Source organism: Loxodonta africana, chromosome 1 (genome assembly GCF_030014295.1).
Source record: "Loxodonta africana isolate mLoxAfr1 chromosome 1, mLoxAfr1.hap2, whole genome shotgun sequence".
NCBI classification, from domain to species: Eukaryota; Metazoa; Chordata; class Mammalia; order Proboscidea; family Elephantidae; genus Loxodonta; species Loxodonta africana.
Window position 1 is genome coordinate 118,098,017 of NC_087342.1, and position 24,612 is coordinate 118,122,628.

At 38.6% G+C, this 24,612-nt stretch overlaps 1 protein-coding gene across 1 annotated transcript in view; it reads left to right on the forward strand.

Annotated features, from left to right (window-relative positions):
• MLIP (muscular LMNA interacting protein) overlaps nt 1-20,333 on the forward strand; it is a 147,915-nt gene extending 127,582 nt beyond the window's left edge. The window contains exons 14-15 of the mRNA XM_023544748.2: nt 12,996-13,049; nt 20,236-20,333. Coding sequence (XP_023400516.2) covers nt 12,996-13,049; nt 20,236-20,241 — 60 coding nt within the window. The 3' untranslated portion in view covers nt 20,242-20,333. The remainder of the gene's footprint in view (nt 1-12,995; nt 13,050-20,235) is intronic.
• The last annotated feature ends 4,279 nt before the right edge of the window (nt 20,334-24,612 follow it).

Consider the following 24,612-nt stretch of genomic DNA (forward strand, 5'->3'; position numbering starts at 1 on the left):
GGTTTAGCAAGTTTGATTATGATATGTCTTGGTGACTTTCTTTTTGGGTCTACCCTGTGTGGGGTTCATTGAGCTTCTCGGATAGCTATCTTCTCATCTTTCATGATATCAGGGAAATTTTCTGCCAGCAAATCTTCAACAATTCTCTCTTATTTTCTGTTATCCTCTCCTGTTCTGGTACTCCAATCACTTGTAGATTTTTCCTCTTGATAGGGTCCCACATAATTCTTAGGCTTTCTTCATTTAAAAAAAAAAAAAAATTCTTTTCTGATTTTGCCTCAAATAAATTGGTGTCAAGGTATTTATCTTCAATCTCACTAATTCTGACTTCCGTTTTCTCAATTCTCCTATGACCTTCTATTGTGTTGTCTAATTCTGAAATTTTATTGTTAATCTTTTGGATTTCTAGTTGCTGTCTCTCTGTTGTCTCTAGCAGCCTGTTAATTTTGTCATTTGTTCTTGTATTGTTTTCCTGAATCCCTCTATTGCTTTGTCTGTGTGATCCTTGACTTGGTCTGAGTTTTACCTGGTCTCCTTCCTGATCTCTTGGAGAGCTCTGTACATTAGTCTTTTGAATTCTTTCTCAGGTAGTTCCATTGCCTTATCTTTTCTGGAAGGTTTCCTTGTTCTTATTTTTGTTGATTGCTGGAGCCATCCTGACCTGCTTCTTTATGTGATTTGATATTGACTGTTTTCTCTGAGGCATCAATAAGTTATTATATTTATTTATTTAATTTATGTTTATTTACTGTATCTTAACTTTTTATTTTGTTACATTATGCCCATGTAGGCTCAGCATGTGATTTACTTTGGTTGTTGGCATCTTTGAAGTTCTCATATCCTGTCTCCAGGTAGTCTGAGCAGCTACTAGGTGTGTGAGCCTAGGGGTCTGTTCACTTTTCTTGTGGGGGTGCAGCACAGGTGTCTAGTTGTTGGTCACCAAGTGTGTGGTGCAGACTCTCACCTACAACCCTAGATGGGCAAGAGTGCATAGGGTTGTTCAGAGCAGGCACAGGTATCTGGCTGCAGTGGGGGGCTATGTGTGGAGCAAGGCAGGGGGTTGATGGCTGCCCCCATATTCTTGGGTGGAGGGCATGTCCCTGTGCCCCAGAGCACATATTGGAGGTGGGGGGTATTGCATCTGGTCCTTGGGCACCTGTTGCTGTTGATTGGAGGGACTGGGAGGCACCACTTATTCTCAGACCCCTGTCATGGGTGGCTAGATGGAGTGGGTGATACTGTCAGCCCCCAGGCCCCAAGTGTAGGTCAGTGAGGCCCTTGCTTAGGGGGTAGGGCAGTGTCAAATGTCATGAATATGCAGCTCCCCCTTGGCTGCTGCAGTTGCAAATGGGCTTCAGGCATATGCCCTGCTGTTTTATGCTAATGACGGTGTGCATTGTTGATTCAGCCCACACAGGTCTGGGCAGTAATGAAGGGTGCTGCAAGTCTGTGGGCCCCTTATGCCTTATGACCGGGAGAAGGGGCAGGGCCTCCCATCTAGCCCTGAGTTTCCAGCTTAAAGGGCATGGCAGTTGTTATATACTGCTGGACTGGTGTCAGAGCAGAGCAGGGTGGGGGGTGCATGAGGAGAAGGAAGACTTCTCTGCTGTGAAACTCTGGAAGGGGAAGGGATTATTTTGCCCTTGCAAGGTATGTTAGAAAATCACACAACTTTTACAGGTCTGGTGTTGCTCCTACTTGGTTTTAGAGGTGCTTGCAGATTCACCTGATGTGGTGAGCTTGTCTTTGAATGATGCTGCTTGCCTCAGCCCTTATGCTCTGTGCAGACTCAGCTAGCACGGTGCTGGTAATCTTGTGATCTGTACTTCTCAGCTGCTTTTGAATTGCTTCTCCTTCCACCTGCTGCTCAGTCCTATCCTTCAGCTTTGTCTTTGGTGATTAGGGTTCCTAAAACCCAAAACCAAACCCGTAACTGTCAAGTTGATTCCGACTCATAGCAACTGATCATATATAATCGGTTGACTTGTTTTTTTCAGGCCCTTGTTATAAGAGGGACGATAGGAAGCATCTGTCTATTCTGCCATCTTAGCCCTGCCTCTGGTTGCCTTCTTATGGCTCCTCTGCAGGATGAAGCTCAATGTGGGACATGTCTAAAGGTCCATTCCAGCTCACAGAACTCCCTCTGGTCAGCCTGGGCCTCTATTGCAACTGCATCACAGTTCACCTCCTCCCTCTGCTCAGTCTGGTCCTCTTTTGTCCCTTATCATCATTACTGTGATTTATGAACTCTGTCCACCTGTTTCCCAACTGAAGAGATATGCTTTTAATTTACTCTTTTAAAATGTATACACTCAATTTTTGATGTTATGATTGGCCTTAACTTACAATCCATATTCATGTTTGTATACCCCCATCATTATCTATAGCTTCTCCTATTTGGCCCTTCCTATTACCTTCCATCATGTTTATATTGTCCAACTCTAGATTTTTATATCTGGTGCATTAAAGTTATGATTTCTTTTTTTCGTTTTCATGATCTTTTTCTTAAAGGCAACAATCCTCTTAAATTCACCCTTCTTTCCTGTATCTCTGGCAGCATGCTCCTGTGTTGTTTTTTTTCTATTTGAGTACTTTATCCAAGAAAGTTTTCAGTGTGAGTTCCTTTGGCAAACATTCTGAGGCCTTGAATCTGTGGGAATATTTTTTATGCCCCTCCACTTGAATAATATTTTAGCTATTCGTAATTTTTCAAAAGACGTCATCCTTTGGAATAGCTGAAGCCTACTAACAGATAAGTTTTTCTGTGGGGTTCTGAGCAGTTGGTAAATACCCCACATATTTTATGGTTTGAAGTGTGAATAAAGAACTACCGTGGCTATTACGATGTAGTTCGAACAGGAGCATAGCAGTTTCCCGGATATGCTAGAAGTAAAAATAAGATTTTCTAGAAGAGAGATCTTAGACTACAGCAAGACTAAGAAATCAAGGTTGAGTCAGAACCCCTCAAGAGTGGCCAGAATCTGAGAACAAATCATTACAGTGTCTGGAAGGATGATAGAGTTAGGGCCGGGGATGGGCATAGGGAAGGGTAACACTGGGTGTACTGACGGTTTAAAAGTGTATGATGGAGATGATGAGAGTATTGGGAAGAACACACATCATTCCTGAAATCTAGTTTGAAACAATGCATAGAGAGATACAAGGATGAAGGAACAGAGCCCAACTCCAGAGAAATGGTAGGCACAATACTGGAAATGGCCTTCCAGTTACCTGTAGACTTACTGTCTTAGGCTCATCTGCCTATTCACCATTCATATATCCTCTCCCTCCTCAAATACCTGGTATTTCTCCAACCATGCTGCTAGGGGTATAATGTTAGGATAAAGTGGCATCCAGTAGGGTCTCTGGAGAGGGGGACATGGCTTGAACCCATCACAATCACACCTGTCCTCCTCTTCAGAAATGCTCTCCTAAATCATATTGATGTAACAGTTGACAGCTGTTGACACACATATGGGCTCTGGGATAGGTTTCCTTGCAACTTGGAAACAACTAGCTGCACATTAGGAACAACTGGGATGGGGCTAAAGCAGAGGCTTGTTATTAGGTGCCATGTGAGTTGGTTCCGACTCATAGCAGCCCTATGTACAACAAAACAAAACAAAACACCGCCCAGTCCTGTGCCATCTTCACAATCGTTGCTATGTCTGAGCCTATCATTGCAGCCACTGTGTCAGTTCATCTCATTGAGGGTCATTCTCTCTTTCTCTGACCTTTTACTTTACCAAGCATATTGTCCTTCTCTAGAGACTGGTCCCTCTTGATAACATGTTCAAAGTACATGAGACAAAGTGTCACCATCCTTCCTTCCAAGATGCATTTTGGCTGTACTTCTTCTAAGACAGCCTTGTTCATTCTCCTGGCAGTCAGTGGTACATTCAATATTCTTCACTGACACCATAATTAAAAGGCATCAATTCTTCTTCCATCTTCCTTACTCATTGTCCAGCTTTCACACGCATATGAGACAATTGAAAATATCATGGCTTGGGTCAGGTGCACCTTAATCCTCAAAATGACATCTTTACTTTTTAACACTTTAAAGAGGTCTTTCGCAACAGATTTGCCCAAAGTAATACATTGTTTGATTTCTTGACTGCTGCTTCCGTGAGCATTGATTGTGGATCCAAGTAAAATGAAATTCTTGACAACTTCAATCTTTTTTCCATTTATCGATGTTGCTTATTGGTTCAGTTGTGAGGATTTTTGTTTTATGTTAAGGTGTAATCTATTCTGTAGTCTTTGATCATCATCAGTAAGTACTTCAAATCCTCTTCACTTTCAGCAAGCAATGTTGTATCACCTGCTTATTGTAGGTTGTTAATGAGTGCAGTGTGATTAACTGCTTAGTATGGCCTTTTTCACCATGGTCTTATAATTCCCACCCAAGTGATTGGAGAGGGCTATGCAAATAAGATAATTGTGGCCCACTAGGGAGATTGGTTAGTTTTGCCTTAAAAGAGAGCCAATTCCAGAGCAGAAGGAAGAGCCCACCACCGCCAAGTAAGAGAGACTGGCAGGAGAGGCCCACAGGAGATGGCGCAATGGGCTTCCTGGCCTATGGAGTGAGAAAGCTCAGTGCCTTTGGGCAGAGAGTGAGGGCCAGGGAGAAGCCTGTTCCTGACCCATGAATGTGGGACTTACCTACCTCCACAACCATGTGGGCCATTTCATTTATACAGTTCATGAGTTCTGTGAGACATTGCTGTGAATCAGGAGACCCAAAAACAGGAAGGAGAGTACTGAGGGGAGAGGGAGTAGTTGGTGTTATAGATGATGGAGTGGTACAGCAGCTTGGAAAAGCTGGACATTTAGGACATCTTTAACCTCCACTTCATAGGAACCAGCTTTGTGCTGATCTTTATAAAAGAAAGTATTCATTTAATGAGCCTTCCTCCAATCCTGATGCCACATTCTTCTTCATATAGTTCAGCTTCTCAGATTATTTGTTCAGCATACAGATTGAATAAGTATGGAGAAAGGATACAAATGAATGGAAGAAATGATGAAGTAAAAGAGCTGAACAGAAGATTTCAAAGGGTCGCTTGAGAAGACAAAGTAAAATATTATAATGAAACATGCAAAGACCTGGAGTTAGAAAACCAAAACGGAAGAATATATTTGTTAAGCTGGAAGAATTGAAGAAAAAATTCAAGCCACAAGTTACAATATTGAAGGATTATATTGGGAAAATATTGAGCGATGCAGGAAGCCTCAAAAGAAGATGGAAGGAATACACAGAGTCACCGTGTTACCGCAGCTCGTGAGTTAGAGCCGCCTGCCGCAAATAGCCAATTCTTGAGACAGGGGTGAGGTGGGTAGCAAGAGCTTTATTAGATATACTGGTATATGGAGACAGAGGGGAATGATCTCCTCCTAAAGCGGTCTGTCTCTCCAGACTACCAATGGGTTCGGGTTTTTAAGGGAAAAGGGGCCATAAGTTTTAGGGACTTGTGGAATGTGCGCTCTCTTTCTTCTGTTTGGTTTTGGTGGTTGTATCTCAAACATGTTGATCTTTTCCTGCCATTATCCCAGCAGCTCAGGGGGTAGCTGGCGCCATCCTTCGTCTTATTTGACAGGCTTAGATCAATATCACTTGTTTTCCACAGTCTTAGAGGAAACACTGGTTAACACTTAACCATTTGGGGAGCTAACATCAGGATTTTACGTGGAGGCAGGGATGGGCTAGGGAAGGGAAAGGAGAGAAAGAAGAAAGAAGAAGGAAAAAAAATGGCTCAGGTACTGTTCAAGATATGGCTGAGCAGCCTGTTTCAACTGTACCAAAAAGAATTTGTTGATGTTCCACCACTTCAGAAGGTAGCATATGATGAAGAACTGAAGGCATTGGTGAAAAATAAGGTTTCAGGAATTGTCGGAATATCAATCGAGATATTTTAACAAATGGATGCAGCACTGGAGGCACCCACTTGTCTATGCGAAGAAATTTGGAAGGTAGCTGCCTGTCTAACCAACTGGAAAAGATCCAAGGCAGGGCTGGAATCAAAAAATATTTATGAGGTTCAGAATCTTAATACAGCGCAATTTATTTTTTAATTACGTGTCTCATTGGAGTAAGATTGCTAATACTCTTTATGTTCTATAGAAAAGAACAGTGGAGAAATTACATTCTACCAGCATTATCTTTCGTGAAGAAATAGAAACATTTAACTCGTGATTGTACTAGAGTAGTATGATATTGAAAACAACTGAAAATGATGCTTTGTTTGCAGTACTAAGCAATTAATTGTGCCCATAAAGAATAAAGGAAAGGAAGATAACAAACACTTCCTTGTCAATTCCAATTTCTTTTTCTAAAATTTATTTTTAGTCCTAAAATGGTGTTGGGATATAGATTTTGCTTTATTTTCATTACAGCTTCAGCGTTGTACTCTGAAAAAAAAGGGAATGGTATAGTTAATCGCCCTAGGGAAATGGTTTTCTAGTTGAGAGAGAAACAGCTCTAGATGTGAAATACGAGCAAATACAAGGATGTAGCAGTTTTTTCTTCAAAACAGGTTGAACATATAGCTGACAGAAAAAAATTCCATTACACTGTCCTTTAGAAAGTAGACTTTGGAAGAAGCGATTCTAATATGTCACAAGTGTCTGCCCCTGGGACGGAAGAGGAAAAGGGCAAGAATAAAAATAGCAGGATTTGTGGGTTTTCAGCCATAGTCTCAAAAGATCTGTTAACTAAGATCAGGGCTGAACATTCCTTTGTTTCTTAATGGTATTCGTAGAATTTAGACTCCAGTATAGTGATGTTAATGTTCAGCACTCAATACCTAGTGCTTCGTGGGCTTATAAAACAATTAACATGTATCAAATTGCAACTGAGCATATTATAATACTTAGCACAAGGGAATGTTCTGACACTCAGTGGTGTTTATAAAAGTTAATACAACAAGCAGGTAGCAGAGCTGAGAGCTGATAATAAGGCTCCCCAGCAGGATTCGATGGAGAGTGCATTTTGACCATCGCCATAGATGTAACTCCTACCTCAGCTTCTGCACAGGGTGTAGGAAATTGCAAAAATGAACAGTTTTTTTTCAGAGGCGGCAGTCATTTATCAATATATCTTTACTTAAGCATCATAGAATCATTAAATTACCCAAATAGAAGGGAAGTTGGAACTCAACTAGTTTAAAAAAACAGTTGCTGTGGAGTTGATTTCAACTCTTGGTGAGCCCATGTCTGTCAGAGTAGAACTGTGCTCCATAGGGTTTTCAATGGCTGTTTTTTTTTTTTTAATTAGACCACTGGGTCTTTCTTTTGAGGCTGGGTGGACTTGAAATGCCAACATTTCAGTTAGCAGCAGAGTGTGTTAACTGTGCTACCCAGGGACTCCTCCATCTAGTTAGGGCCCCGATTTTAAAGATGAGGAAACAGAGGCCCAGAGAGAAGGCGATTTTCCCTGGGTTACTTTTTTTTATACATGAGGAGTTAATCCTATAGTCAAATTTGTAAACCTTTGGATATAACCAAAAATAGATGCTATACTTTTAAATTCTAAAAATAAATATTTAAGCAAGTGATGTTTTTCTGTAATATCTTATTGTTGTTTTTAACCTTTCAAACTAATGCAGATTAAATCTTCAAGATATATAGCCAATTTGCTTTTTGATGACAGTGGCATTTCTGATTATCATGGAAAGTGTTTTTTTTTTTTTAACTTCATAGCACATATAATGAACTGTGCTCACTAAAGAGAAACTCAGAACACTGCCCATGTTTTGTTCCAAGACATAGGGTCTTTACCAATACAATCAATCAACTAGCATTTGATGGACAAATGCTAGGATATGATGGGTTCTATCCCTGGTGGTACAGTGATTAAGAGCTACAGCTGCTAACCAAAATGTCCGCAGTTTGAATCCACCAGCCACTCCTGGAAACCCTATGGGGCAAGTCTGCTCTGTCCTATAGGGTTGCTATGAGTCGGAATGAATTTGATGGCAAGGGGTTTTTGGTTTGGATGCTCAAGCAGCTTGCAGTCTTTTGGGGAAATAAGACAAGCACATTTAACAGTGCTCATTCCTTTAATAAATATCCCAAGGATTTATTTCTATGATTCTGAAATGGAGTTCATGCATGAAAAATACCTACAGGGTGATTCTCCACTCCTAACATTCTCCCTCTCAATCACTCAGCCTATCCACTCTGTATTTTCCAATCAGCCACACTCACTACAAGTAATTTCTTAACAGCTACTATCCCTGTGTGCACTCTGCATATTCCTTACCCTATTAGGAGACTTAGTTTTCAGATGTCAGCCTCTTGGGAAAATATTCCTTCATTCTTTCAGATTAAGTCAGATTTGTCTATCACGGACTCTTAGAGTACTATGTACTTTTACTTCCTAACACATTATCTTGTGTTTGTATCTATATATTCCTGATTATATGATTAATAACTGTCTCTCTCACTACAATGCAGTCTCCAAGGGCAGGGACAATTTTGTTTGCTCATTGTTATATCCCTGTCGTTGTTGGTTGCCATAGAGTTGATTCTGACTCTACTCACCTGCGCAGAGTAGAACTGCTCCGTAAGGTTTCAAAGCTGTTATCTTTTGAAAGCAGATCGTCAAGTCTGTCTTCCGAGGTGCGATGGGTGAGTTCAAACTGCGAACCTTTTGTCTAGTAATCGAGCGCAAACTGTTTGTGCTACCCAGGGACTCCATTATATCCCTAATGTCTAGCAAAGTGCCTGGAATATTAGCAAGTGCTTAATAAAAATATCTGTGGTAAATCACTTAATAATACAACTGCAGTACAATTTAATTGATTAGGACCTTTCAAATATAGGTAATTTCAGTTGTGAATAGATGAATATTTGAAAAACATCAATTCCATCTCTTCATACAGAAGTATCAGCTATGTCCCTACTACTCCACCTGTGCTAGCATTGGCATCACCTGAGGGTCTGCTAGAAAGGCAAAATCTCAGACTCCTTCCCAGACCTACTGTGTCAGAATGTGACGTTTACAATATTCTCTGGGCGCTTCCTGAGTTGTAAATCAGAGATTGCAAACTAAAATGCTTTGTTTGGCCAGGCACGTAAACTAAATGAGTGATAAAAGCTGGATACATGTGTATTAGCATGGTAACAGGTGATCTCTGGCCATTGGCCTTCTCCTGGTAGGATGGTGATGACTGTGTTGACGTGGAGATCCTTGTTGTTGTTGGGCATTCTCCTTTGCAGTAGTCACCTTTCTCCAGTTGGTTTGAGGGGATTTTATTTCTTTATCTTCCTTAGAGAAGTTTCTATCACCTCTGGAGAGTCAGTGACATTTATGAGAAAGCCCCACACTGGTAGCAAACACTTCACAAGGCTTTATATTAGTCTGGTGGCAGCTGTGATCAAAGAAAGGTACAATAAAAATCAACTGAACGTTTTATTCAAATACCACTTGTTGATTATCTAACAGGGTCGAGTAAACAAAGGTCTAACTAGACTGTTATACAATATCTGGGACTGGAGATTCCATCTAGGATAAAAGTATGTTTTGTTTCATTTTACCTGAGCTTTCCATGTCATTGATCTTTCTGTGTTGACTACTGTTCTGATGATAAAATTAGGAACTTTTCAGTTATTTTTTTTCTTTGAGGCAAGATAGGAATTTGTCTTCCAGAATACTTACTACCAAGTAAATAGCTTTGATGACTCTCTCTATCCTTCAATAATCACCTGCTCTCTGGATAGCAAGCCATTCACCTAAGTAGAATTTATTTCAATGCTTTACTTTCATTGTTTCCATCTTGACTGTGACAGGATTTTTACACAATGTTTTATTGTGTACCCCACTTGATACTTCTAGCCCCCATGCATTACACAATCTCCGCATTCAGCTTTATCCTTTTGTGTCAATTATTTCTCTTCAATGTTTTCCAATTTACTTTTCCTAGTCACCAAATACCAACTTGTCTTCCTACTGCTTTTTTCCTCACCCTGAAGAGTAAGGGGGTCAAGTCTGTACTCTAAGGCACTGCTTTTATTTAAAACTTGATCTCATCCGTCTATCCATCCGTCCATCCATCCATCCATCCATCCATCCATCCATCCATCCATCCATCCATCCATCCATCCATCCATCCATCCATCCATCTATCATCTTTCTGTCTCTATCTCACTCTCTTTTGACATGGATTGATGAAATATCTGCCAAAATTACCCCATTCCAAAAAAATCTTCTGCACCTCAGCCACAGTGAGTTTTTAAAATAAAAATCTGATCACACATGCCTGTCTCTTGCTGAAAGTACTTTGCCTCTCACTGCCTAAAGAATAAAGCTCAGACTCCTCATCTGACATATAAGCTCCATTGTATTGCATCTCCTGCATGACCTTCCATACATTAGCCACCCCTGAACTGCTTCTGGTCTCTGAATGGGACACTCTCTGCCTTTGTTGTTGTTGTTAGTTACTGTTGAGTCGGCTCTGAGTCATAGCGTGTATACCTTTGGTATAACAGAATGAAATATTGCCTGGTCCTGTACTATCTTCATAAGAATTAGTACGTTTGAATCCATTGTTGTATTTTGAGGGCTTTCCAGCCTAGGGAGCTCATCTTCAAGCAATATATCGGACAATATTCTGCTGTGATACATAGGGTTTTCACTGGCTAATTTTCCCAAAAGTGGACTGCAAGGTCTTTTTCCTAATCTGTCTTAGTCTTAGCCTTAATCTTATTGTCTTTGCTTTCAGGAAGTGGCTTTTCCCTTTGCTAAATGGCACACATCGTTCCCTTCTTGAATTTCCTTATCGCCTCCCCTGCTTATTTTTCCAGTGGAATATTCTCATTTCATACTTGCTTCAAGAGAATAGTTTCTGAAGACTGTCACCTTGGAGTCTAATACTGGCTCCACTACTTGCTAGCTCTGGACCTTGAGTAAGTTACTCAACCTCTCCATGCTTTAGTTTCCTTATGTGTGAAACAGTAATATTAATGCCCACCTCACTGAGTTATTATGAAAACTAAATGAACAAATACATACAAAGAATTAACCATGTGAGCACACAATAAATGATCATGACTAAATATCCATAAACCTTTGTGAAATATTAATATCACAGTTTATTGTATATTTTTAGTGAGCTTGGGGACAATAAAAAGACAAACCTATTGAGATAAAGGGCTGTGAATAGAAGAAAGGATTCCAAAGCCAAGTATAAATGATCCGGGAATTACCAGTCAATTTGTACCAGTCATTTCTGTTTTCTTTTGTTGATTAGGATAATCAACAAATAGTTTTTTTTAATCCAAGATTAAAATGAAATGGATTTAAATTGATGAACATTTATACTGGGAAGAAAGACTAGAATGTAAAAGTAGGCATCACAAAATGACTCAATTGCTTTTCCAATCTCAGCTAAGCATTTTATTGGGTGTCACTAACATTTTCAAATGTCAGGATAATTCCACTATACCTGAGGAGACTAAGGGAATGGAGATTTGACATTATACAAACTCTAATGAACCATATAAATACTGCATCAGTTAACCTAGTTGTACTAAAGATTTTGTGATCTCCTGGGCCAATTACTTGAGTTTGAGGTTTGAAGTGGTGTATGGGGTCTGATCCTAAGCCATGTTTAGGATCTTAGGAGACACTGATGAATAGGAGAAAGTAGATGTTTTCAGCTGCTTTCTGGAATGCTATTTAAATCTCTAGTTGGCTCTGGGACCAGATCATACTTCTATTTAAGGCAATGGTCTGGGACAGCTAGAAAGAGTTCTGATACTATGATACCTTGAGAATTTCATGGTTGGGAACAGAGTGTATTGGCTGAGATTAGAGAAGCTGTAGCCTTAAATAAAAGCAGACTCCCTTCTTGACAGTCTGCTAGAAGAGAGTAATACCTGGAGAAATGTCAGGTGGGTCCTCTTAGGCTTCCCCAGAAACTGGTGTTGGCATCCTCCCAGGGCCAAGGCTAAATTGTTGGTTCTGGTCAATCACTCCGGAGGATCAGGAACTCATCACTGTGTCATTGAAGTATTGCAAAAACTAGGACCCTGTTGAGTGTGAAAGTGGGCCAATCATTTCCAAAGCCCCGATTTTCCCAGGTCAAAAGCAGAAAGAGGGACTGTTCCTGGCAAACCAAGTCTATCACCCTAAAAATGGAGTGAAGAGAGAGGGTGATTGCCAAACAAGGGGTAAACAGATTTCATTATAAATAATTACTCTCCCCCCTTTTTTTTTTTTTCTCTTTATGTGTGTCTTTCACTCTGTTTATCTGTCTCTATTGTATATCTATGACTTTCTTCTATCTTAATATGTTTAAGTCTGTGTATGGTGCTCAGAAGACCCATGTAATAATAAAAACCCCCATACAAACCAATGAACCCCCTTCTGTTAAAGTATCACTACGTTGAAAACTACATTATAATAACATCATCTGGTAAGATTGCAATATGTATAAAGACTCCATGTATTGAGATTATTAATATTCACAATAATTCACCATGCTTTAAGTATGTTCCCAGTAAATATTTATTTTCTATAGATACATCTACATTTACTGTGAGTCTGAACATAATTTGTCTCTTTTGCTTTAAACTTTTCAATTAAACATTTATGTTTGAGGGTTGAAACATAATTTTAACTTCATTTCCTCATGGTGAAATCTGTCCGTGTGTTTTATAATTCATTCATTTAATAACATTTAATGACTATCAAGACAATATACTAAGCACTGTTAATTTTTATGTGGGACACAAAGATAAATAAGATGTGGTCTTGTGCTCAAAGCACTCACCATCTGTCAAAACCTTTTCCTATGTTAAGAATGCACATCTCCCTTTTTAAATGATAATTGAATCTTAATGTTTCCATTTAGTAGAATTTTCTACAATCAGCAGTAATATGCTTATAATATGCTTATGTCATCATCTAATTATCTATTTAAATGAAATTTAAATATTTATTTCTCCTCACTTCTATTCCTGATCACATCCTGGTCATCTTTTCTGTGAAGCTGAGTCATCCAATGGTGGCTATTCCTGAACATGACACTCTTGATTCCAAAGAGGTAAATGTAAGGTACACTTGGGGATCCATTTATATTTAAAAATGAACCAATCTTATTTTTTAATAGTGTTAATCAAATCATCTTTTTTTTCTCTTTGAAATAATTGACTACATTGATCCACCCTGTGTTGTTCAGAAGCATCTGATAGTTACATAAATAAATTCCTACTGCTTTCCAAAGTCAAAAGTGGTACTAGAGTTCCCCATGTTTTTGGCACCTTGGTCACAAGCCAGCTTCTCCCATCTCAAGTGTCTGCCTTTGTGATTTTCTCCTTGGGAATCATGTGTGAAACCACTGTTGTCTTCCTTCTCTGGGGAATCATGGATGCCCCATGATACAAACGGTGACAGCATAGCTGAATGAGCAACACCCCTTCACCCCAGAAGTAAATTTTGCATATGGCGTGTGGCATATTGGTAAAAGCAGACCAGCTTGAACATAGTCTCCGAATTTGGTGAAAATGTTTATATCACTTTCATGCTTTGAGCTGACAAGCAAAAATAAATAATCTTTTCTTTTTATGGATGCTACAACAAAGAGGTTAAAAACAAAACAAAACAAAAACTGCTGTAAAGAAATATTCTCTCCCTGGTTTGTTTAATTTTTTATCAAGAATGATTGAGCATTGTTTCTCTATCTATACCCTGTCAGATAAAGTGGAAAATATGAGAAAAAAAGAAAAGAGCTATAAAGACTTATCTTGAAGTAGGGAGTAGATAAATGCACTCATTCATTCTAGATACCCTCACAAATAAAACACACTCAGTTCAATTTTGCAGCCTTCAAGTTTAGAAAACAAAAACAAAACAAGCATAATGCAAAATAGAAGCAGAAATAATAAAATTCTGAAGGAAGGCCTAACCTACTTGAATTTTTTCCACCAAAACATTTTTTTCCAAAATAGGGAATTTTATCTTACTTTTATAAACTGACTTATCTGCAGTTCTTCAAATTATGAGATTTCTATCATATGATACTGATGTGGCTCTGTGCCATAGTATTAGTCATTAAAATATAAAGGTATATTATAAGTAGGTGTGGATTTATATCCTTGACCTGATTATTTAAGAGAATATCCTAAAAATACTGGCTTAATGATTATGGACATTTGAAAGACTTTTGAGACATATAGCCCAATTGATTTACTGAAAAATTATAGCAGTTCACCCTACCGGAATTGTGTGATAGCTTGCCTCCCTACACTCTCCCAGGTTTGAGAATTATTATAATTACCAATTTCTTAAGACCTTACTACGTGTTAGAAACAGTGTTACGCACTTTTATGTGCATTATCTTACCTAATCGTCACAAGACATTGTAAGTTGAGTGCTCTTATTATTCCCATTTTACAGATAAGGAGACTGATGCTGAGGGTAATAATATATTGCCTAAAGTCAAATAGCTGTGAAGTGTCTGTACAATCAGGAATTAAATCCAATTCTGACTGTCTTGGAGCCTGTGCTATTAATTAAGCACTGTATTATATCTATTCTCTAAATCTTTCTGCCTTTTTAAATCATATTTCAAATTATTTGCCAATCTGTAAGGTGAAATTATTTTTTTCATATTAATTTGTATCTTTAAAATTCTTTATTTGCCCCTATTTTTGTCTATTTTGTTTTGGTATTGTGTTGTGCATTTTTCTACTGGCATGAAAATTATTTTCTTATTGAATTGTAAACTCTCTTTATGTATTAAGGATATTAACTGTTTGTCAAACATCTTAGCCCTTTCAGTGTGATGGTGGAAAATTGTGTAATAGCAAAAAATTAGATGCAACACGTTTGTTCAAAATAGAATAGTTGAATAAGTTTTGCACATTTCAGATCAATGTAAAAAAAAATAAATCAAATATTCATGTTCTTTCAAACACAATAATTTTGACCCCGATTCACATAGGCTATATCTACACAATAAGAGAAAATTGGGTGGTTATTTGAATAACTGAAAACATCCAGTTCAGATAATTAATGCTAAATTAAAAAACTTCTGAATCTCAGGTGAAAGATTTTGTGTTGCAAAAGAGAACAGGGTAAATATGGAATTTGCATTGTTTTTGCATCAGTTATCCAATTCTGGAGACTAAACTTAAAACTAAGCTAATCAAAAAACATCATTTTGATAAAATGTCAAGAATTATTTTGACCCCAGTTTTGGAATATATGAAAAGCGCCATAAAAGAAACTAAAGTTAGAAGTTTAAAATTTATAAGAAACAGTGAGTCACTATTGGTATTAGAAGAAAAGTAAATAATTAAACAAAAGCATGTTTTATGCTTCCAGTGTGCTATATTTTACTCTTTAGTAATGTTGGTGCATTTTGTAACATTTTAGCAACTTATTACAACTCCTTATGTTATATGGTCAGACTGTAATATTGACCTGTGTATTTCCCCCAAACCTGTCTTTGCTGTTTATTTACCTATAAAACATTAACCAAAAAAATGTGTCATTTTATAAAGGAATTCTGGTCTTATGACTCTATGGCCTAAGAAATACAGCATTCTAGTTACAAATCCAGTACAAATGAAGAATATGGAAGAGCCCTTCATTTGATCTCAGAATTTCCCTTGGGTTTTTCTTTCATTTCCTAAAGACAGTAACCTGCCTTTCTCACTACCAGACTCTGTTTCTAGAATCCAGTCATGCTATTTGTGGATATATAGTTTGTTGTTGTTTTTAAATAAATTTGGAGATTAAGTGCAAACAGACTTCAGGTTTATCTGATGTGATTCACTCATCATTTTTATAACTTACATGATTTCTACAGTACATTTATAAGGAACTAACTCAAAACAACACTTCCACTTACCATCTAGCTCAGTGATTCTCAATTCTGGTGGAATACTGGAATCACCTGGTTCATTTTTTAAACGTACCAATGGCAGGGCACCAATCTAGGCAAATTATATCAAGAATCTCTGGAGGTGGACAAAAACATTACCAAAACCAAACCCACTGCCGTCAAGTTGATTCCGACTCATAGCGACCTTATAGGACAGAGTAGAACTGCCCTAAGGGGTTTCCAATGTGGTAAATCTTTAAGGAAGCAGACTCTCATCTTCTCCCACAGAGCAGCAGTTAGCAGCTGAGAGCTTTAACCAGTGCACCACCAGGGCTTTGCACAAATGCATTAGGATGTTAAAATCTGCCCAGGTGATTCACACCTGCAACAAGAGTTGAGGTCCTTAAGCTCTAGCGCCTTCATTGGCAGTCAGGAAAAGCCAATTAAAATCTTGGTACATGAAGCCCTAGGCCGATTTTATTTTCATTTTGAGGGTGGAGGCAGGGATTTCCCCAGGGAATCATTAATTGATTTTCAAAATTTGATTAGATGCATTTGATTCTCTGACCTTTGAGATCCCCTTGTTAATAACACAACTTGAGAGATAATCATTCACTAGGGGTTGACAAAACACACAGTAAGCAAAATTTTCTCCTGTTTTCTTATTCCTTTTCTTTGCACATTTTTGATAAACCCCTTAAGGGCTGGCAAGATAACAACTCTGCCAGCAAGGTGACTATGACTAATTGGCTGCTGTGGTGGGATATAAGCATTTGTGCTCATTTTATTTTGAATTTCAGAACCTCCATTAATGTCTGAGGTTCTAATCTTATGAGACAAGCATCCCATTTCTTTCCTCTGTCTTTACAGATGAGAACATAGAGAACTGAAAATAAGTAACTTGTCCAAGGAACCCACTGTCATTTTCTCATTTGATTCAAGGGTAAAAATGAGATTATCAAGTGGAATGGGTACACTCTATTCCCTTCAGAAAAGTTTCCATAAATTTTATTTCTCAAAATCAAGGTTATAATCTCAGGCAAGAATTTGGGATCTGGATATTAATGAACGATTAAAAGAAAATTAATACACTTTGATAGGCAGCTGGCTAGAGGGCCAGGGTAAATTAGTCTTATAAAAATAAAGGCACCTCATATAAGCACCTGAATGGATAGTCACCTTGCAGAGGCATATAGGTGGGCAAGGAAATTCCCCAGAATTTCCTATCCCCAGATTCAGCAGGAATGGGCTCATCAACATGACTCTCCTGTGTTGTAATTGCCCCATCTGGTTGACAGGCCCTGAACTGAAATCTGAGGGAGTCTGACTCTACAGTAGGCAATCAGAGAAACAGGTCACACTTATTTTCTCTTCTAGGGACTCAATTGAATCTACAGAAGGGATGGGGGTTTTGACAATTTTGGGATTTCTCCTTCAAAGTCATCTCACTAGATTAAAGTTGGGTTCAGTATTGCAATGAGTCATAGCAAAGTTGAGCAGAACTTATGACTCTTCTGTGTGGAGGCTTGAGAAGACTATTTCTAGTTATTCAAGAGAAATAAACAAAGCAATAAGACCAGAGTTAATAATGGTTTGGAGCTCATGTCATCTAGATATTAAATGGTTTTGACCGTCAATTCAATGTTGCACTCTCTAGAGTCCATTATACCTGCATTCTCTATCTATCATACTACCTTTATAGGACCTTAGTTACTGAACGTTTTATAGCTTCTGGCATATGGAGAATATATTTTGATACTAGATTTTGTGTTCATATACCAAAGTTAGTATTTAGAGGCACAAGTACATTTAAAATGTTTCAGGAAAAAATAACTATCCAAACAATATTATAATATATATTTTCTGGAAATGGCTTTGTGTTCCAGATTCATGAAGTCTGGTTTCATGTTTACAAGAACACAAATGTAGATCCTTTTTAGGAAATTGCAGCTTTCATTTGGCAAGAAAGAGTATGCATAGTTCTTTTGAATTAAAAGTCAATGAGAAGTAAATTTGCACAGTACGTTCTTTAAAAAAAAAATGTTCCTTGTCACATCGGCTTAAAGTTTCACAAGACTATATCACTTATTACCCAAAGTTAACTCTAAGCAAAAAAAAAAAAAGGAATTTGACTCCCATCAAAATTATGATTTTCTAAATACCTTATTAAGTTCTTTCATATTTATATTTTCTTATATCCAAAATTAGCATGTTGTTCAATTGGCAATGTGAGAAAATATTAAGCTTTAATAGCCAGGGTGCTTATCTGAAAATAAAGGCTACTTTACTTTTTTATTGTTCTTCGTGTTTCTTAAATGTCCACTTTTATTTTTTCCCAAGCTATTTTTTTTTTTTTTATTTAGCTCCTTACCTATATTGAAATTGGCAAAGGAGAGTGAAGACTTCACAAATTGTCCAAAAATCATGACTGTATCAGTCAGCATAATGCATCATTTCAAACAGCTGCTCAGTCGTGGTGCCACCCATTAGTTTGATCTGCCAGTGGGTTCAGAAAGAGCAAAAAAATAGTGTGCTGAGTTAGCCGTCATGGCGTCTTGCAGTAAACTACTGATTCCTCTTCAATATGATTTAATTTTCTACCTGATTATAGAATCTTATATTTGAAAGGGAGCAGAGAGGATATTTAGTTCAATATTTAACTTAATGTTAAAATCCAGTCTAAAATCCTTGTATATTTTCTGTTTAAATTCTTCTGGTAACAGTTTACCATCTCCCAAGGCACAGCCAATATATGCTTTAGTATGACAAAAACTAAAGGCTACAGAAACAAAAGCAATTAGAAAACATTGATGAAACTGGGGTTCAATTTTGAGTACTGTGGCCTTGGACATGTTTAACCTTTTTGAGCCTCAGTTTCATTCTCTGTAAAATGGGATCATAGGATCATGGTGAAGATATGCATTAATGAATGCAAAGAACTTAGCATATAAAGTACGTCGCGTAAGTGTTAGCCATGATGATGATGATGGTGACAATTTCTTTAAATCTCTTGTGATATTATATACTAAATGTTGGTGGTACTTTAAAAAAAAATAAATGAGTAGCAGTGTTTATTTGATAAGGGGGGAAAAAAGAGGGCATAATTTATTTTTTTTTCCTTCCATCACTCTAAAGCTTCAGAGGATCCTGGATGATGAAAGCTATAACTCTTCCTATATCATGACTGTTACATGGTCATTCTCTATCGCAGAATAAATCAGTGCAGTAGTGGTGCTATCCCCTTGTCTTCATATCTTTTTCTCTACCTCCTTCTTCTTGTCAAACAAATACTGTTTCTCCTAAGTGATGCAGAACATACTCGTATTTAACAGCCCTATTTAGCTGCTTGGCCATGCCATCCTCAGGTTTCCTTTCTACTTTACTTCTGGCACATAGCTCATGTTCTGCTTGGAGCTAGCTCTGAACGACAGCTCCCTCAGACTGCTATGTCTTCACCCCATGATCCTGCTCTGGGCAAAGCAGGCAGATTTGCCTACAGAAGAGTAACTGGCCTCCATCTTTCTCCACCAGCAATTTTAGAATGCTTCTTTGTCAGCCATTATTTGGCACCTGGACATAGAAAGTTCTAGTTATCTCCTCCATTGGTGTCATTCTGTCACATTGTTCCAATTAAACTAACTTGTAGAACCAAATTTCTCTTCCAGCCTCATCTCTGATGCTTTCTTTTATACTTTCTTCTGTTGTATAATCTGCCTTCACAGTTGCCAATACCCAACTCCACTCAGTTTAGTTTATCTTTTCTATTCCAGAAAGTCTAACTTTATCAAATATGAACACACTGAGATTGAATGAATAGAGAAATTACTGTAATCACTGCCTTTCCTACCACATAACATTACAAAGCTGATCAAATTAATACAATAAAAACAGGCAAGAGGTTGATTTGCTGTCTCCTGTCATTCAAAATGCTCCATTTTGTAAAAGTTGGGACTTAAATCCAGTCTCTATTCATTTCACCTACTTGTTTTAAAAAAAAATTAGATGTTATATTTTAGGGAATGATGATGGACCTGCTAAGGAAAGGTAAGGCAGCAGCCAAGTGATTGAAGGGTGAGGGGCTATGGCAGTGCAGGTCCTTTAGACTTCACTAGCCCCTCAAAGCCATCCTGACCCTTTGGAGGAGGCCAGAACTGCTCCACCTCATCTCAAGGGATTAAAGCCTGGTGTGAAGGTACAGCTCCGTGTCCATATTATGCAATTAACCATGTAACGGGAAAACAGCTATTGAGGGAAGAAAAAACAAATTGTTGCTAATACAAACCAGGCTTTATATGAGATGTTATGGCCAGACAATATGAATATGTGACTTGCCAGGGGTATTTATTTTTTCTGATTTTATGCCTCTCCATCAACCTGACTAGTATATTCTCTTATTTTGCAGCAATGAAGTTGGAGCAGAAACTGCAAACACAGGCTGCTGAAGTCTCTGGAATGCTGGTGCTAATGACTCGCTAGATCTAACTTTTGTTTTTCTCAGAATGAGTGATCCCTTTATGAACTGCAATGCAGCAGTGGAACTAAAAAAAAAATTTTCCCACAGGCATATAATGTTGCAAGTACTCTACTAACACCCAGCATAGGAGAGACTCACCGACAGCTTCCCGCACCACTGTTAGAGCCTTACTGCCTTCTATAAAGCTGAGAGCAATACTAACATACTCCCTATACTTAGCAGCCAAATAAAGAGGAATCATGGGTAAAGAGAAGAATGGCTTTGAGTGTTTTTCAAGACCAGTTTTATTTAATGCATGCATTTCTTAATCAGCTTCTATTCCCATTTTTGTTTCACTTTTTTAGATGTAAAAAAAAACAAAAAAACTTTTAAAGTGAGTCCCTGACTGATTTCAGGGGGGCTCTGGTATTCAGGCGTCTGTTGGGGAGATGTTGAACATGAGAAAATTGGCATTGAGCGTAACACACACTGTTTTCCTGTCCTGTTCGGGTTCTGTGTTGTCCAGACAGGTTGTATACTGGGGTGGTCCTGTGATGGTGAGCATCATGGCACTGGAATGTCTCTGATATCACTGTCAGAGTCAGCTCCTACCAATAATCTGTGAACAGAAGACAGTGGAGCAAACCACACGGTGATGACAGTCCTGGGAGACCACCTTCCAACATACACCTGCCATATTGGCCACGTTCATTTGTTTCCCAGTTGACAGTTGTTTCCCATCAGGCCGTCCTAGCCTCCTCTGAATGGGTTCCTTCTTATCTCCTTCTGAACAGCTGGGAAGCCCAGGATGACACACATTAAGGAAGACACAGCAGTTCTGTTTCTTATCTCTTGGTAGTAGAAAAGCTTTAGTAAAGCTCTCTGCTCATCCCTCTTCCTCTAGACAAAAACTGCTTTTTTCTTTCAGCACTATGTTTTTAAGCTCTATCCACATTGCTTTGTAGATGTCTAGTGATTGTTTCTTCATAGCATATGGTATATACCTTTATCAGCTTTCACCTTCAACCTGCCAGTAGTGGTGCCTTCAGGTCCTCTCTCCACAAAAGGCTGTGATGCACATCCTCGTCTGTGCCCTTTTGTGGACATTTGTGAGAATTTCTCTGGGATATATACCCAGGACTAAGTTGTTTAGTCACAAGGTAGGAATGTACTTAAAGTGACTAAATCCTCCTAGATATCTCTCCTGAATGGGTACTCCCATCTTTTTTTTTTTTTTTATTAACTTTTATTAATCTTCAAGTGAACGTTTACAAATCCAATCAGTCTGTCACATATAAGTTTACATACATCTCACTCCCTACTCCCACTTGCTCTCCCCCTCTTGAGTCAGCCCTTTCAGTCTCTCCTTTCGTGACAATTTTGCCGGCTTCTCTCTCTCTCTATCCTCCCATCCCCCCTCCAGACAAGAGTTGCCAACACAATCTCCAGTGTCCACCTGATATAATTAGTTCACTCTTCATCAGCGTCTCTCTCCCACCCGCTGACCAGTCCATTTCATGCCTGATGAGTTGTCTTCGGGGATGCTTCCTGTCCTGTGCCAACAGAAGGTCTGGGGACCATGGCCGCCGGGATTCCTCTAGTCTCAGTCAGACCATTAAGTTTGGTCTTTTTATGAGAATTTGGGGTCTGTATCCCACTGATCTCCTGCTCCCTCAGGAGTTCTCTGTTGTGCTCCCTCTCAGGGCAGTCATCGATTGTGGCCGGGCACCAACTAGTTCTTCTGGTCTCAGGATGATGTAGGTCTCTGGTTCATGTGGCCCTTTCTGTCTCTTGGGCTCTTAGTTGTCGTGTGGCCTTGGTGTTCTTCATTTTCCTTTGCTCCAGGTGGGTTGAGACCAATTGATGCATCTTAGATGGTTGCTTGTTAGCATTTAAGACCCCAGATGCCACATTTCTAAGTGGGATGCAGAATGATTTCATAATAGAATTATTTTGCCAATTGACTTAGAAGTCCCCTCAAACCATGTTCCCCAGACCCCCGCCCTTGCGCCGCTGACCTTTGAAGCCTTCATTTTATCCCGGAAACTTCTTTGCTTTTGGTCCAGTTCAATTGAGCTGACCTTCCATGTATTGAGTGTTGTCTTTCCCTTCACCTAAAGCCCTTCTTATCTACTGATTAATCAATCAAAAACCCTCTCCCACCCTCCCTCCCTCCCCCGCTCATAACCACAAAAGTATGTGTTCTTCTCAGGTTTACTATTACTCAAGATCTTATAATAGTGGTCTTATACAATATTTGTCCTTTTGCCTCTGACTAATTTCGCTCAGCATAATGCCTTCCAGGTTCCTCCATGTTATGAAATGTTTCACAGATTCGTCACTGTTCTTTATCGATGCGTAGTATTCCATTGTGTGAATATACCACAATTTATTTACCCATTCATCCGTTGATGGACACCTTGGTTGTTTCCAGCTTTTTGCTATTGTAAACAGAGCTGCAATAAACATGGGTGTGCATATATCTGTTTGTATGAAGGCTCTTGTATCTCTAGGTTATATTCCCAGGAGTGGGATTTCTGGGTTGTATGGTAGTTCTATTTCTAACTGTTTAAGATAACGCCAGATAGATTTCCAAAGTGGTTGTATCATTTTACATTCCCACCAGCAGTGTATAAGAGTTCCAATCTCTCCGCAGCCTCTCCAACATTTATTATTTTGTGTTTTTTGGATTAATGCCAGCCTTGCTGGTGTGAGATGGAATCTCATCGTAGTTTTAATTTGCATTTCTCTAATGGCTAATGATCGTGAGCATTTTCTCATGTATCTGTTGGCTGCCTGAGTATCGTCTTTAGTGAAATGTGTGTTCATATCCTTTGCCCACTTCTTGATTGGGTTGTTTGTCTTTTTGTGGTTGAGTTTTGACAGAATCATGTAGATTTTAGAGATCAGGCGCTGGTGGGAGATGTCATAGCTGAAAATTCTTTCCCAGTCTGTAGGTGGTCTTTTTACTCTTTTGGCGAAGTCTTTAGATGAGCATAGGTGTTTGATTTTTAGGAGCTCCCAATTATTGGGTTTCTCTTCATCGTTTTTGGTAATGTTTTGTATTCTGTTTGTGCCTTGTATTAGGGCTCCTAGGGTTGTCCCAATTTTTTCTTCCATGATCTTTATCGTTTTGGTCTTTATGTTTAGGTCTTTGATCCACTTGGAGTTAGTTTTTGTGCATGGTGTAAGGTATGGGTCCTGTTTCATTTTTTTGCAAATGAATATCCAGTTATGCCAGCACCATTTGTTAAAAAGGCTTTCTTTTCCCCAATTAATTGACACTGGTCCTTTGTCAAATATCAGCTGCTCATACGTGGATGGATCTATGTCTGGGTTCTCAATTCTGTTCCATTGGTCTATGTGTCTGTTGTTGTACCAGTACCAGGCTGTTTTGACTACTGTGGCTGTATAATAGGTTCTGAAATCAGGTAAAGTGAGGCCTCCCACTTTCTTCTTCTTTTTCAGTAGTGCTTTGCTTATCCAGGGCTTCTTTCCCTTCCATATGAAATTGGTGATTTGTTTCTCTATCCCCTTAAAATATGACATTGGAATTTGGATCGAAAGTGCGTTAAATGTGTAGATGGCTTTGGGTAAAATAGACATTTTTACTATGTTAAGTCTTCCTATCCATGAGCAAGGTATGTTTTTCCACTTAAGTATATCCTTTTGAATTTCTTGTAGTAGAGCTTTGTAGTTTTCTTTGTATAGGTCTTTTACATCCTTGGTAAGATTTATTCCTAAGTATCTTATCTTCTTGGGGGCTACTGTGAATGGTATTGATTTGGTTATTTCCTCTTCGGTGTTCTTTTTGTTGATGTAGAGGAATCCAAGTGATTTTTGTATGTTTATTTTATAACCTGAGACTCTGCCAAACTCTTCTATTAGTTTCAGTAGTTTTCTGGAGGATTCCTTAGGGTTTTCTGTGTATATAATCATGTCATCTGCAAATAGTGATAACTTTACTTCCTCCTTGCCGATCCGGATACCTTTTATTTCTTTGTCTAGCCTAATTGCTGGCTAGGACTTCCAGCACGATGTTGAATAAGAGCGGTGATAAAGGACATCCTTGTCTGGTTCCCGTTCTCAAGGGAAATGCTTTCAGGTTCTCTCCATTTAGAATGATGTTGGCTGTTGGCTTTGCATAGATGCTCTTTATTATGTTGAGGAATTTCCCTTCAATTCCTATTTTGGTAAGAGTTTTTATCATAAATGGGTGTTGGACTTTGTCAAATGCCTTTTCTGCATCAATTGATAAGATCATGTGGTTTCTGTCTTTTGTTTTATTTATGTGATGGATTACATTAATGGTTTTTCTCATATTAA